This window comes from Siniperca chuatsi, linkage group LG15 (assembly GCF_020085105.1).
Source record: "Siniperca chuatsi isolate FFG_IHB_CAS linkage group LG15, ASM2008510v1, whole genome shotgun sequence".
In the NCBI taxonomy this organism is placed as follows: domain Eukaryota; kingdom Metazoa; phylum Chordata; class Actinopteri; order Centrarchiformes; family Sinipercidae; genus Siniperca; species Siniperca chuatsi.
In genome coordinates, this window is record NC_058056.1 from 26,774,019 (window position 1) to 26,790,460 (window position 16,442).

General features: G+C 40.4%; 1 protein-coding gene across 9 annotated transcripts in view; it reads right to left on the bottom strand.

The window, feature by feature from the left end:
* kcnh5b (potassium voltage-gated channel, subfamily H (eag-related), member 5b) overlaps nucleotides 1-16,188 on the bottom strand; it is a 152,515-nt gene extending 136,327 nt beyond the window's left edge. For 2 of the 9 annotated variants that reach the window (XM_044166619.1, XM_044166621.1), the window contains exons 1-2: nucleotides 15,876-16,183; nucleotides 2,574-2,697 (exon numbers count right to left, since the gene is read on the bottom strand). In XM_044166619.1, coding sequence (XP_044022554.1) covers nucleotides 2,574-2,697; nucleotides 15,876-15,948 — 197 coding nt within the window. In that variant the 5' untranslated portion in view covers nucleotides 15,949-16,183. The other 7 variants (XM_044166612.1, XM_044166613.1, XM_044166615.1 and 4 more) reach the window with 7 other exon arrangements.
* Between the last annotated feature and the right edge of the window lie 254 nt (nucleotides 16,189-16,442).

Sequence of the window (16,442 nt, forward strand, 5' to 3'; positions counted from 1 at the left end):
GGTGCAAATAAACAGTAAAAAAATATCCACCAGTTAAGTTCACGGAATATGTAGATCACAAACAAAAAACACAGAGGTTTTATAGAATATATTCAAATGTTTTATCATCAAAGACCATCTGGATTATTAGGGATAGTCCTTGCGTGCGTTTATTAAAAGTCGCATGATAAGACAAGATGAGGGCATCTGTTAACCAGCCTCATGTGTTCGAAGCTACAGTAGCATGGATGTTTTAAAAATGGATGAGGAATCCAAAAATGGTTGCCCATTCAGAGCTGTCACATTTGATCTCCAAGTGCCTGTACTGAAAAAGTTTCTAGCATGGATGCCCACAATGCAGACACAAAACATCTGGCACAAAATTATGACTCTCAGTGGCTTTTAATATTTATTGGACCTGATGGTTTAAACTGAAGTGCTCAGGAAATGTTGTTTATAATCTTACAAGTGAATCTTTTGTGATAGATGTGTTTGGCAAAAAAAAAAAGTATAATTTTTTATTCGTATATTAATTTGGTGACAGTTAAGCATTAAATAATAATTATTTATTTATTTATTTAAGTATTTTATTATATAATTATTAAGCATTCAATTATATAATTCTATATTTATTCATTTATTTAAGCATTTAATTAAATAAATATTTATGTATTTATATATTTAGCTTCGGCCCTTAAAACCCTCCATATAAAACCTTGTTGATTAGTAGATTGATTTATAGCGGCATAGACTGCAATTAAAGCAGAGAGAAGAAAGCAGGTAGCTTAAATGTCCTTCAGCTAAGACGCTCACGGGTTGAGAGAAAAGCCCGTGAACCGAGCCCAGTGAAATAATTGGATGACGATTGAGAGGTGGAGCCCCAGAGAGATGATCAAATTATAATGATAATTGTCTTCCTGCTTGAACTTGCACTCTAAGTTTCATTCCACATTTAAATTTTAAAACAGTAATTTGTATGGACGTTTGGGGATTTTGGGACACTATAACAAAGTAAGAGGGGCTCATCTTTAATGAATAACAGCTACTGTACTGTAGTGTCTATACATCACAGGTTGTATTTGTCTATGAGTTATGAGCAGTTCCACCAAAGACGGATTTTCCCTTCAAAACTTTTCAGACTGTTTTATTAGAATAATTGGTAGAGAACCAAAGAGGTAAAACTACCCAATATTTCACCAAAAAAAAAAAAGATTCGTGGAAAACGAATACAAATTTTAGTAGCAGAACAATGTTTTTTCTTCTTTCCTGTCACATTAAAATCATTGTGACCCCTCAGATTTGACTTATGATCCATTAGAGGGTCCTGATACCAGTTTATAGCATTCCTTTGTCTCTTTGCACTAGAGTACATGTGACCTGTAACCATTGTGTCATTATGTGAATTGTCGATACGTCATAGCCTTGTACTGCGGTCAAAAGATCAAAAATGACTCCCCAAAAATGGCACTGGGCCCCATTAACAAGTCACCATCTTCCATCAGTTTGGCAGCAGCCTGTAAGTTTAAGCTCTCGGCGTCACGTCTGAGTGGATTGTCGGGCTCAGTGTCCTCCCCAGCCCGGAGCAGCAGGCAGGGAGTGGACGGATAAATCTCAGTGTCCCTATTCTCACTCAGCTCGGTGTCTGAGGGAGCCTTTTTAGCCGTTGGCTAGTCAAGGCCGTCACCCCCGGTCAGATCTGAGAGGCGCCTGAGGAGAGGAGTCGTCCTTTGGAGTCAAATTTTAAAACGTCTTGACTGACAGGCGAGCAAGACACCGTCCTCGAGCTGGACCGGGCAAAGCTCCCCTGGCAGCTCTAAATTGGATTCATTTCAGAGTCTCACTGAGCGGTGTGCCATCTCTTCCTCTCTCTCTCTTTTAGAGCAAGTGGAAATAACCAGATGCTGATTTTCTTTTTGCAGTGTTACTCTACTGAGCTCCACACTTCAGCTGCATGATATCAGAGCAGCTCTCAAGCTGTAAACGAAGTTAGTATCATGTAAACAGCTCTCCAGAGCAGCCCTGTGCCATTTTAATGATCACTACGGCAGGATAGAAGCAGGAAGGTCCAGGAAATTGTCACTTTTTAATCTTTTCTCTCTCTCACTTTGCTTAAATAATGGATGAAACTGAATAAAAAACGACATATTAAGTGATTTCTCCAGGAAAATGGGGCACTCTGAAAAGGACATGGTTTTAGTTTTAAAAACAATGACTCATGGCTATTCTGGTGTGGTTTTAACTCATAAAGAAGCTGGTGATGTAAAAATATATTGGTTTTTATGAGTTCCGCTTTAACTGAAGCATTTAAACCATTACAAACGCATAAACCCAGGGCTTAAATAAGACATATGCCTACTATAGATTCACTGGCAAAGTGTATTCATATGTAAAGGAATTATACCTATGCAAATTATTGCATATTACAATATTGCAATTACAATAAAGCAACAAGACTAGTGTCATTATCGCTCCATTACCACACTGTAACTAATATTGCTTTGGACCTGAATTAACCAACAATAATTGTGCACATTTACAATGCTTAAGTGTTCAGTAATAATACAAAATATAAGCAGAAAAATCATGAGTTTTACCTGCATGTGCTGCTCTTCTGCATGACCTCAGCCCTGTGGAAGCCAGACAGCTTGCAGAATCCGTCATTGCTGTAAACTACAGGCCACTCCACGATCTGGGCGTTTCCCAGGAGGAAGCTGGTCTCTGAGAGATGGGCAGGACGGAGAGAACATCAGCCCCAGTAACAGCATCAAATATGAAGAACAGATAAAAGGCTGCAAACCTTGTACAAAGATATGTTAGACTGGTCTCAGTCAGTTTTAGTTTTGCTCTTCGACTACTCAAGATGTCAACCAATGCGAGCGAGACAGTTTTATAAAAATAAAGACAGAGTTTGTTGTGCTTTGTGCTTTGGGCTTGAAGTAAGCTGGCCGACACTGAGGCCACCCCAGAACTAATCCTGCCTTCAGATGGACCTTGTGAGGACGTATTTTTAACTGACGACTGTCCAACTGCTGTCTCAAACATTGGACTGTCAAACTCATCTTTAAAACAGCATGGATGAAAAGTCCACGAGGAGCTCAGAATCATGGAAATAATCTACAAACAGCTTCGCGGCAGCTGAGAAAAGTATATCTGCTGATGAGGACCGTGTGACACGGTTGAAAGTTGATTGTTTTGTCAAATGGGACTTTGAGTTCACAATATGCACAGCATTTGAGTTGTTAAAGCTGTGAGAGCTCTGATGATGTTGTGATTTGGAGTGAAAGAAAAGCAGACAACAAAAGTATCTTTGGGCTCGGACATTTTAACACTCTTCATATCCGGCACGACTCGTGAACGCAGAGCTATTAGAAAACAAAGACTGACAGTCACACCAACCAGAATTAACTTTAAAAGCAGGATAAAATAAGGGTCCATTTTACAATCTGTTGCACCAACTCTTTAAACCTAACCTTTAAACCTAAAATGAACCCATGTTGCTCCATGAAGCTCTAGCGTAAGTTCAGTCAGGGAGACTTGACTTCCGCATGCGTAGGCATAGTGTTTTCATTCTGCCACTCACTCCTCTCACGCATGCTCGTTATTATTCCCGCTGTCACTATCCACGGCTGTCAAATCGGGACATCAGCTGTTCCATCAGTTGGTCTCATCTATCCAACAGCGCAGTGACACACCTTCACTGCCAACCTATCATTCTACCACCGTCTGTTTAAATCATGATTCTCTCTCTGCTTTCAGTACGTTCATGAAACGGTTGCGCGCCCATCCACCTCCCCATCTCCGCCCAGATCCTCCAGCTCGTCACCCCATCAGCCTCGGCACAGTCTTCAGCCACCACCACCAGCGTCCGTACTCCACGGGGGGAATTTATTCTGCCGCTGCTCAGAGCAGACGCCCCCCACCACCAAAAAACCTCCTTGCGGAGTCTGAGAGCCAAAGACTCACGTCATCTGTTTTAATAAATCCTGAAATCTTTACTTCAAAATCACTTGTCTCTCCTGATTAAAATACTTTTAACCTCCAATTCAAACTCTGATCACTGTAAACACTGGCAGTTGAGGTGGTTTAACTTTGATCTAGGTCTCATTTATTCTTGCCTATACTGCCTTTTAAACCAATATTCAATTTTGATTTAAATCATGACTTTTACTAATCCCAGATTAAATTTTAATTGGGCATAAAATTTTAATTGGGTTTGTTCATTTTAAAGAATGATTTACCCTAATCTCAGTTCAAATTAATATCTGTTTGGGCAACCCGTCCTTAGGCTTTGTTGCTGGTGTTACAAACATTCACCCCACTACTGTACCTAAGAGAATTCCTTCGCCACAGCTCAGTAATGAAACAGTCGGACCCTCGAGAAAGAAAGACCCAAAAAAAGAAGGAATTTCATACAGAAAAGACTAACTTTTGGAAAAAAGGGGGAAAACACTTCACAGTCAGTATGGCGAGAAGGATTACAGCAACCAGTAACTCTTTGAAAGTACAAATGGTGAGTTTTATAGTAAAATAGACTTGTTAAAAAACTACAAACCTATCCTTTAAAAGCCGCAGCCTACTGTGTACCCTGTGGAAATAAAGAGCTGAGTAAGACTTACTTCAGCAGTCAGTTTGAATCATCTCGACCTTTCTGCTCTCCTCTTTCATGCCAACCAAATACTTTTTCAGCAAAAAGTGGCTGAACATTTATGATTTTTCAACCGCAATAGTAATCCTTTTTATCTCACTAGTAGCTTATTCCATTCTCTAATCCACCTTGACATAAAAATTATATTCAGATAATGTTATTCCTCTCAGAGCTGGGAAGCCTCTGAAACAGCTTTTAAATTATCATTGGACAGCTAAACTCTCCACTAAAACCATATTGATAAATTGATTTCTCTCTTTTAGTGTGAGTGACTCTTCAGTACTGGTTAAATGGTGGAGTAGATTTTCATATATTTCATACTTTACCTGTAGAATCTGGGTTAGAGTCAGATAATGTCTGGACTTATCACTGGACTCAGCAGTGGATATCAGACGCTGCCTGAATAAATCTACTGAACCGTCCGACAGGTAACACCATTCTCTATCTCTGTCCTGCTCCTAACTTCTAAACCTCCACACTGCCTCTCGAAATCTCTCTGACGTATTCAATATAAACCTATCAGAGCTCTTATCTTCTGGCTCGGGCCGTCTTGTACTTCCGAGGGTTCAATCAAAAGTTTGATGAAGCAGCTTTGTGGTCCCAGCTGCTGCAGTACCTTGCCAGACTGTATTAGATGTGTGAACATTTATATTGTTTAAAAGCAGACTGAAAACTGTTCTCCTGTACATTTGATGAGTTTTCTTTTATTGTGTTCAAAGTGTATCGGATTATTCTAGTTGTTTGTTTCTATGATGTCTATACACATGTGTCTGATTTGCATGAATATGCTGTATGTGTGTACGTATATTTACTCTATAAACATGTGTTTTCAAGTGAGGCACATGAGTGTCCCCTGGAATGACATGTGCTAGGCTATATAAATAAAGTTTGCTTTGCATTGAGCAGGCCGCATATCCACATTGTTTCTGCTTGGGCTAAGCTATATTTGGCTAGCTCCACTGGCAGTTTCACCTGAATGACTTCCACAGCGTGCTCAGTTGTCCAGCCATTTAACTACTACAAACAGGTACTAAAAACCACAGAAAATAGATTTAATAAGTAGGGTCATTTCCCCAAACTTGTCTTAAAGCTATTTTTATTATGTAACTGAGTATATAAGTGGGCTTCTTCTCAGCACGTCTCTCCAAAATTAAAAGCTACCATTGTTTGGCTAACACGAATCTGAAACCTGTGCTAACCGGTCTTCAGTGCAGTACTTCATTGTTGACAAAAGGCCTCCCTTTGCTACTTATCAAAGCAAAGCACCTGGACCAACAAGTGATGGAGACATAATATAACCACACATATGTGCAAATCAGCCAGGCCCCACAAGACAATTAACATGCTCAACGCTGCTCAACAAACTAGCTAACAATGTCTGCTACAGTAACTCATGTTCTGCTAGCTTAAATCACCAAGGCTAAAGTTACCACAAACTAAGTTATCTAAACAAACACACAGATTACACAATTAAAATGTGCAAAGAATACACAACTGACTCATATTTGTGCTAGCTTAACTTATAAATGTTATCACGATCACACAGTAGTCATCAGTACGCCAACAAACATGCCACCTCTGCCTTGACACCACCAGGTCCAGCTTTATGATCCTACTTACTTAAATCCACCAGTCACCTTTCTTCTCAGACACAGCCATTCACTGGCTCTACTTGCAGGGTCAGCCATGTTTGTTACAGCTGGTTTAGAAAGCTCCGCCTTCTTATAGATGAAGCCCCGCCCCTCTTCTTGCTAGCTTCGACTCCATTAGCTTCCATAAGCTAATGTATTTTCTCATAGAGGGGTTTCTAGGCCTTATTCTAAGACAAATTGATATCTGCTTCTCTACTGGATAGTAAAATTTCAACACTTTAATAAAGATAAAACAATAATTAATATTAAAAATGAAAGTTCATTCTTGACCTTGGAAACAGTAGTTTGAGAAAACAATCCAAACTCAAGTGAGATACGGTTGAAATTAATTTCACCTGTTGAGTGAAATTACTTGAATGTACATCTTTACCTCCTTTTTTTCTTTGCACATATTAATTTATTTCTGTGGAATGTAAACAGCTCCCTGCATTATCCTTCTATTTATAAGAAGAAGGCACATGTGTTGTTGTTTTTTGTCATTTGTTCATTTATTTATTGAATTTTGGATACACAGTAATATAGTGGACTCAATGACCTGTCCGAAACTTTGGTCAGGTCACACTAACCTGATCCTTAACCAGTTGTACTTATTAGCCAACACAATGAGAATGAATTCATGCAGCAAAACAGTCTGCAGGCTCCAGCTGAAGGGCTAGTTTGTGTGAGGATGTACGGCATCTCCTTATTAGCAAATAAATGATCACCACCCAATGCTCAACTATGAAATCTATAAGATATGAGCGTGAAAATAATTTCCCTATCTGGCGATCCCCTTGTTAAACCTGAACGAGCTACCTAGCGGTTACAGTAACCCCGCACTGTAGAAACATATGCAGTGGAAAAATTACCACCAGCAGCTTGTTGTTTTTTCTCTCTCTTTCATAATCATTAATCATTCATTATTAATTTGATATATTCTGCATGGAGATAGCTCGGTCACCAGGGAGAACAACAGAGGTGGCCTTGACTGTTTAATAATTAACTACAAATCACATGTGTCACAGTGCTGTCAACCATTCTCCATTGCACGCCATATATTTTTAGATGGATGAAAATCAACTTACAGACTTTGCATTTGCTTGAGTTAAGTGATCCAACACAGTGAACCCATAGCTTGATATTGTTGTATTAAATTGTCTTATTTTTGCAGCTTTGGTTTCTATCAGTTATGAAAACATTGCGTAAAGGCCTGGGAACACGAGGATATTGCTACACAAGAAGAAAAAAAGGTTATCCAGATTATGTAAAACAAATATTTGGAGGTAAAACTGAACAATGAACACTATCGAAATGTTGCTAGTAATCACCCATTGCACAGGGAAACTGTGTACACACAACTATGATAACTACAGTAGGTCACTGGTAAAGCAGGAAGTTGGTCTGTAAACTGTGATGTATGTTTACAAACGGTTTGGGAAATCATTTTACTCTTTTACTTTTCTCTTCTAAATGAGTTATACTAACCTGGGGGTTTGTTGAAGAAACTGATCACCTGACTGCTCGTGTTTCTTGACCGTCAGACTTCTTTTTACTGAAGCGTCCCAGCAATCAGTTTAGTTTACGCAGATTTTAGAAACACTAACGTGGTAGTCATGAGTTCACATAACCCCAGCAGAATCCAAACCCATATAAGAAAGTTTTAACTAACCAGTATTATTTTGAAAAAAAAAAAAAAAAAAACACTATTTCACATTTTATATATTTACTAAACTGTTAAATTAACCTATATTTTCTGTCAAATGTATCTCCCTATAACATGGTGTAAATGGCCACTTAAAAAGCCTTCTCTACTCTTTCAGGTATATCATTCTAGTGTTGAAATACCAAATCCCTAAAAACAGTCACATTGTAAGGTGTTTTGCCTAAAAAAACATCAGAACCAGCCTTAAAAATCCAACATGTGTAATATGGAAGTAATCGTAAAAATGTAAACTCCTCTTCATGTCAGTAAATCCCCAAATTCCCAGAAGTATTACTTACGACATGACCAGAGCCCTGAGTAAAGTGTTATCAAAACCAATACCAAGCCAAAACATACAAAAATAAAATCCAGGCTGTAATAAACCAAAATCATTCTTTAAAATAACCTTTTTGTATTGTGACAATACAATTACAAGCAGACACTGTCGTAACGGGGAGTGTTATATAGAGGTATGTGGACCCAAAAGCAGATGACAAGGAAGCGGTCTCAGGGTGAAGTAGCCGGATGACTACCGTGTTTATTGTTGGGTGAAATGCAGGCAAGAACAGGCAGAGGTGAGCAGACAGGTAATGAGCAGACAAAAGCCAAAATCCAAAAATCCAAAAATGGTCCACAGGAGAACAAAGAATCCAAGATAAACTCACAAGATATGCTTGGCAGCAACAACACCATGTGAACAACGATGATCCAACCCAGAACAAAGAAAAGACCAAGACTAAATACCCTAGGGGAGGTGAGATAACAAGACACAGGTGCCAACAATCAAGGGAGGACCAACAATCAAAACTGGAGGGAAAACACAGACAGGAAGTAAAAACACAAGACACACAAGGGAAAAAGAATACTACAAAATAAACCAGGAAGTGACAACACCAAACTACCACAGACACGGTCTCTAAAACCTTCCTTTCGGTGCATTTAAGGAAACTCAAACATTCACAAGTTGACAGTCAGCTGCTGCACAACGAAACCCCAGAAAACTTCAGCAACTGACTATGAAGTCTCAGATGTTGTTTCCTTGAACAGGAAGACCCAAAGAAGAAGACAATACACAGACACGGACACGGTGACACCAACTATATGAATTTTCAAGCTTCTTTCCTTAAACTATTTTCTGCAGGTGACTCTCAAATCTTGGGTGTCAGAGTTTCCCGCAAGCACTGAATACACCAACAAAGAAGACTTTTCAAAGCAGATCCTGTTCCTGTTACATTATTGCGCAACATAAAGTATCCACTGTAATGGATTCCCTACAGTATCACAAGTAAGGTTTAAGTCTTGCATGTTGTTTTTTTACAGCAAACAGGAACGAACTGGACCCAGTGCCTCCTTGAAAGGTCAAAAAAAACATCACCTGCTTTAGAAAATGACGGCAGTATATGCAATTTGTAATTAATGAGCTAAAACTGCCGATAATGTCCTTCAACACATGCCGAATCTGCTCCAGCAGTAACTTTGGAAGGTAATCATTCATCAATTAGAGACCCTCCTCTTTTCCAAAAGCTAGTTGGCTGGTTAAAGAGTACATTTTGGGATGAAAAGATACAGGAACAGCTCTTCAAATTTGACTATGTGCATGCCCAAAAACATTACAAGCATGCAGTGTTTCCCACAGTTTATGTTTACAGCAGGGAGGAAAACCCTGTGAAAGCATTTAAACTATGAAAAGACACTAGAATTTCTGCAGTGAAACACAGACAGATGAATTCTTGAAGGTGCGTCAGCAGCTCTTTCAGGCAGGTTCCACTGCAGGTTTTACAAACTGATGAGTAAAACCCTCCAACAGCACACTCGATTGATTTCACTGGGCGGCCAACTGATGTAAAAAAATTGTTACTGTGATAAAAAATGTTCCTGCTGTAGTCAGGGAAAAACCTCTATTATATCAGCAGTGGACATCACAGGCTGGGTGATCTCTGATTCTATATAAAACAAGAAATTGGTACTGTATGTCCGTCAAACGCCTTGCAATAATTGCATGACCACATAAATGCTGGGAAAAACTTAGATGCCATTTCAGACCAAGCGAGTATATTCTAAGCGTGTACATAGTGACCTTTCATTGAACGTAATTATCTGCATGAAGGTGTAACAGGAGGCTGACAGTATGACACTGAAAAGCCACAGAGGAAGAGGCAGGAGTGAGTTTTTTGGACTGATTCACGAGTTTCCACAAGAAAACACTGTTTACTGCAGTTCACCGTAAGTGAGGTCATCTTGTGACAAGGACAGCTCTGTCTGAAAGTAATTCCAGTGATAGAAAAATCGAGAGAAATGACGTGCTGATGGTGCTCCATAAATGGAATTTTGTTTGTGGTGGTCAAAGCATCAAAAATGACGTTTGAAAAACTCAACAGGAATGTGTTTTCCCAGATATCGGGCGATATCTCGTATTAACCGGGACAGATAATACCTCGGCTTGTACGAGATAAACCGCAGACCATACTACGACATTTTATTTAAATCTTTTGTTTCAGCAGAAAATAGTTCCCAAAGATGACAGTGGACTCTTCGGGCATAACAGCAGCCGGTTAATGGACAGAAAATTAATCAGCAACTATTTTGATAATCAGTTAATTTTCTAATTTTCGAGCAAAGATGCCAAACATTATCTCGGTCTAGCTTCTCAGCTGTGGTGAGAACTTTTGGGCTGTTGGTCGGACAAAGCAAGCAATTTTAAGACATAAGTGCTGTAGGAAAGTTTGATGGACATTTTTCACTATGTTCGGACATGATATAGAACAAATGATTGATTATCAGTTAATTGAGACTATACTCTGCAGATTAATCGAAAATGAAAACAAACAGTGCACGTTCACCTACGTGCAGCACAGAGAATCTTACACAGTCCAGTTTAGTCTGATGAAGGTTTAACGGAGCCTGACAGTGTAGAGCTGAGGCTGACGAGCTGAGGCTGAGATCATACAGAAGATAAACCCTTTAGATATAAATGATAATATGGCCTTCTTTCTGGCACCACCCACGGGACAAACGTTACACTTTAGGCTTGCAGGCCGGTGGTGGCTCACCTTTCTTATTCAGTAGTCAGAACAAATCACACAAGACCACAGTGCATTATGGGTAAGGTGTGAGAGGGTCACACTTCTGTAACGCAGAACAATCCAGAACAATATCAGCCTCATCTGTTTTCTGCCTCTCTTTGCAAACAATTACTTGAGTGATTTTACAGCACAAAAAGGAACTATAGTTACTTAAATTCATCACCTTCTTGTTTCAAGCCTGGAACCTGCCGGCTGCAACCTCCTGTGTGACCTTTGGAATTAAAGAGCTGACTGAGACTTAATGACTTAACAAAAAAAAAAAAAAACAGAATCATCTCGACCTTTTCTGCTCTCCTCTTTCATCACAACCAATTACTTAGCTGAGCCGAGGTTCGACCAATAGGGTCGCCAGAAGGCCGATAGCAGCAGAAGCTGCTTGAAGCCTCTGAAACAGCATTCGGACCATCGGGGGACTCAAACTCTCTGTTGAAACTCGCTGATGATATTTTAGCGTTAACAGCTCTGATTCAATTGTCAGGGAATTCTGTAAGAGGCATCATGAGACCTTTTAATTTCAGATCTAATTTACAGTTAAAATGAAAGACCCAGGTGAAACAAAAAATGCAATTTATGCAGAGAAAACACAAAGTTACTGCAGCTTGTTCTTCTGCTGCAGTGATCAGAGAAACCTCCATCCACAGTTGTAACCAGGATTTTAGAAAAACGGAGGTCCTGAGTCCCACTGGCACACTCCAACTCACCCTCAGGAAATATTGACCCTGACTGGAGTCACTTACCACCAGTGGTGGAATATAACTAAGTACATTTACTCAAATACTGTACTTCAATACAAATTTGAGGTACTTGAACTTGAGTATTTTGTTTTTATGCCACTTTCTACTTCTACTCCGCTACAATTCAGAGGGAAATACTGTACTTTAATGGAAAACACATGAAGAAATATGATGCTTTGTTACCCAACAGTTTATACAAGTACAGCTGAAATGATTAATCGATTAGTTAAAATTAATTGGCAACTATTTTGATACTCGTCAAAATTAATTTTTCATGCAAAAACATTTCATGGTTCCAGCTTCTCAAATGCGAAGATTTGCTGCCTTTCCCTTGAATGATTTTAATGTTTTGTAAATAATGTTGAGGTTTGGACTGTCGGTTGGACACAGCAACATCGTGAAGGGGGGGCAGGGTCAGCTAGAAGTATTTAGACATGGTTAATTATTGTTGTCTGACATACTTAAAGTAAAACTGTAAAACTCTGTAATGGAGACACTGTTTCTACGTTACCTCAAACATATCTTTGGAATTTCTCTACTGGAATTTCTTGTTACTTATCGGCCCACAATACTGATATATCTGTGATAATATGATTACAGCATTACACTGGAAAGTAACTAAAGCTCCAGATTTAACAGATTAGTTAGATGCAGTGGTAGAGGTAACGCCTTGCTAAGTAGATCTCTACATGAGATCTTTTTTGGACTTTTATAAAACTGGGACTTTGGCTTTTATATTATATATATATATATATATATATACATGTACATACATACATACAGATGGGTGACAAATTAAAACCTGAATAAATGAGTGGAGAAACATAACAAATGCAGATGCTTCCACACAGGTGCACTGCATGGTATAATTAAGCAATTAACATCCAGTCATGCTCTGTGGCATGTTTAAAAATGCTGAGCAGGCCCAGTTGATTCTGATTTTGTATCAAGATGGCAAGAGGAAAAGTCTAAGTGACTTTGAAAGAGAGTTCATTGTTGGAGCACGGACGGCAGGAGCTTCAGTCACAAGACTGCTCAGCTGGCTCGGGTTTCAATAGGAACAGGGACTAAAGTGGCATCTGCATGGAGATCTGTGGGAAAGACGTCAGCAAACAGGGGCGCAAATTGTGGTCGACAGCGCACATTTGATGAGCGTGGTGCCTGAGCATTAGTGCGATATGTAAGGAAAAACAGAAGGGCAACTCTTCCTCAGCTGACTGAGAATGTCAATGCAGGACGTGATCAGACTGCCAGCAAGAACAGCCTGTCGACAGTTGCATAGAGAGGGATGTTACAGCAGGGCTGCAGTGCAGAAAGCCCTCATTACAAAGACGAATGCACATTTGAGAGTTCAGTGGTGCAAAAACCAGCAGCACTGGTCTACAGAGATGTGGAAAAAGGTGATCTGGTCAGATGAGTCATCCTTCACCATATTCTCCACAAGTGGGCGAGTGCACCAAGAGAACAGTACAGGCCTGAATGCTTGACCCCTACAGTGAGGGGATCCGGGGGCTCTGTTATGCTGTGGAGGGCATTTTGCTGGCATGGTTTGGGTCCACTTGTCCCCTTAGAGGGAAGGGTCACTGCAAATCAATACAAAGCTGTTCTGAGTGATCACCTTTTTCCTCTGATGAAACATTTCTATCCTGATGGGAGTGCTCTCCTCCAGGATGGCCCCATCCATGGGGCACGAGGGCTCACTGAATGGTGATGATGAGTATGAAAATGATGTGAATCATATGCCGTGGCCTTCGCAGTCACCAGATCTCAACCCAACCGAACACTTGCGGGAGATTTTGGACCGACGTGTTAGACAGCGCTCTCCGCCGCCATCACCAAAGATCAAAACACCAAATGAGGGAATATATTTTGGAAAAATGGCGTTCATCCCTCCAGTGGAGTTCCAGAGACTTGTAGAATCAATGCCAAGGCACATTGAAGCTGTTCTGGTGACACGTGGTGGCCCAACACCTTACTAAGACTCTTTATACCCTGTTTTTTTCCTGCTTTGACAAGTCAATATGTCTGTCGTGAAAGGGGTTGGGTGTTAAATTGATGAACTGCACATTTGTTTTTGGGAATGTGCATCACTAAAGCAAAATATCAAATGAAATGATCAGATCCGGGTTGTCTACTTGCGTCAAAATGTACATGGGAGATGCTCCTCAATGAATTTGTGTTTTGCCCCCCGATGGGTTAATCTGGCTCTGCCTGTAACCCTGAAATGATTTTACTTGCTGCCAGGTACCAGACAGTGAACTAAAATATTTTAGACTGAAATAACACAGTTTCTAAAAAGACGAACTATAACTTTTACCACTTCAATCAAACATTTGTGCTGTTCGGAGTACTGTTATGTTGTATACATTGTTAACCTGCTTTTGATTTTTGGGAAGTATTATATCCATACCAGCAAGTTCTCAAACTAAAAACCAAACTTAAGTGTATTTAATGCCACTTTTGGTATCTGGATACCCTGAAAAAGAATTGCAAGGCCATTAAAACTGTTTCTATATGTGAAAAACTGTCTCACATATAAGCCAAAGCCCCAAGCAGCATAGCATCATTTGTATTCTCTCTCTCTCTGTCTTTACTTGTTTTGATGTCTGCATTGCAAAGCTTATATCCTGTTTTTCTCTATCTTTGTTATAAATTAGATTTCGCCATTAAAGTAATATACTATAAAAACCTAAATGCTGAAAAATAGACTAAATAAAGAAACAACCGTCTAACCCTATAGACACCATCCATGTGGTCCGCGTTACAGGTGTCGTCCCAACATTCCCCAAACTTAAAGGCTGCAGCATCTGATCGGAGGATGAAAAGTCTCAGAACAATCTGGACATCATCTGCTCTTCGCATCAGTCCAGCTAATTGCTTGTGTGACAGCTCGAGCAGAAAATAAAGAACAAAACACTACACCAGATACAACCAATGGCTCTCCAATTAGCGCTGAAACGCCCCCAACAGAGCCGCATCACAGTCCCGGAGGCACAAACACCGCGATGAATGACACAAACACGTTTCTGGAACAGTCTTCTTGACCTTATCTCCACCACCCAACCAACCATCCGCCCACCCTGCACCCTCAACCACAGCCCTGACTTCCATTCCGGCCAATACCTCCGCTGACTTTTCTGGGAAGACAAAGGAAAGCAATCAGTCTGATCGGAGGAGAGGGCGCGCATTTCTCAGGCCGTGCCAAGTCCGGCGCAGTTTACAGCGCAGATGGAGACAGAAGGAACATGAGCTGCGCCCTGATAAAAACAAAAAACCAATAATATAGCTGAGTAATACTGAACACATTAATATGATGAACAACTGAGCAGCTATTTATTATTTACCCCTGTCATGTCATTTTGCTCCCATAAACAAAACGCGGCTGTGCAGTTTTACACAGTGCTGTGACGGAGCACACATCACAACTAACGCAGGTTATTCATTTCGCTAATCACGGAGACAGGTTGCTAAAAATAACACTAACAGAATCAGGAAGAGGCTGAGTTGACAGTTAATTAACGATCAGAGGGCTGCAGCTTTATTGGCTGAGGAGCTGTTAAATGTTTATTAACACAAACGGGCGAGTTCTTGATCAAAATAAACTTTTACTCGTCCGTTAAAAACACGGTTTGTTCTGCAACGCTGCTATTTTGGTCTCACGTGATTTGGAGAGATCATTTACATAATTTAATTTCGAGAAGTCAAACCCAGAATAATGCAGCGGGGAATAACGCGGTGCGTAAACTGTAACTCCCGGTGAGCATCTTGAGGCAAACAACCGCCGATATGAACAAAAATCCAATTGTATTTTCCTCAAAACTGCAACACGTTACTCCCAGTGGAAACAGTCCCTTGTATATGCAACTTAGATCAGTTTAACGTACTTATGATGTATGACACCATAAACACTCTCAGAGAGGGGATAAACTCCATCACTGCCAAATAAATGCGGGTGTAAAATGAGACTGAACGGGTTTATCCTCCATCAAACCTCCGTGGTTGCACTGATACAAAAACACACTGTATTCCAGTAGAGTCCGGGTCCGAGTCGCCTGGTAAAACCAAACCCAAAACAAGCCTCGCTCCGACGCGCGGACTCACCACTTGAACGCCGGACGATGTTCTCCAGAAAAGTGTTCTGCGGTGCCACAAGCCCTCTCTTTCCCCCGGGCATCCTGCTGCGGGCGGAGCTGGTGTCGGTCAGGGTCTGTGGCGGTGTGTGTGCTGCTCGGAGGTCGGTACTGACGCTGGCTCTCAGTCGGACCGATGGAGAAGCTCATTGTAACCGTGCGCTCTGGCTGCTCGGGGCGCACTGAGCCACGGCGGCGGCGCTGCATCCCGCTGCCTGACCGGAGCGCCAGGACGCATGCGTGTCTGCTGTGTGGGCTCGGTCCTCAAAACAATCATGATATGATGTTTAATGTTTGTGCAATGAATCGTATCTGTAAGGGATGCCAGAAATAAAAAACGACATTTAAATTTAAGTCAAAATAAAAAAAAAATGTCAAAAACGGACAAAGTAGTGGATCAGTATCTTTAAATATAATCTACTATATAATCAGTAGAAAAATATAGAATACCCATAATTTTGGTTATCGAGACTGGGATTTTTTGTTGTTGTTTGTTTTTATAAAACTCAGTGTTTTCATTCCATCTTCATCAATGTAC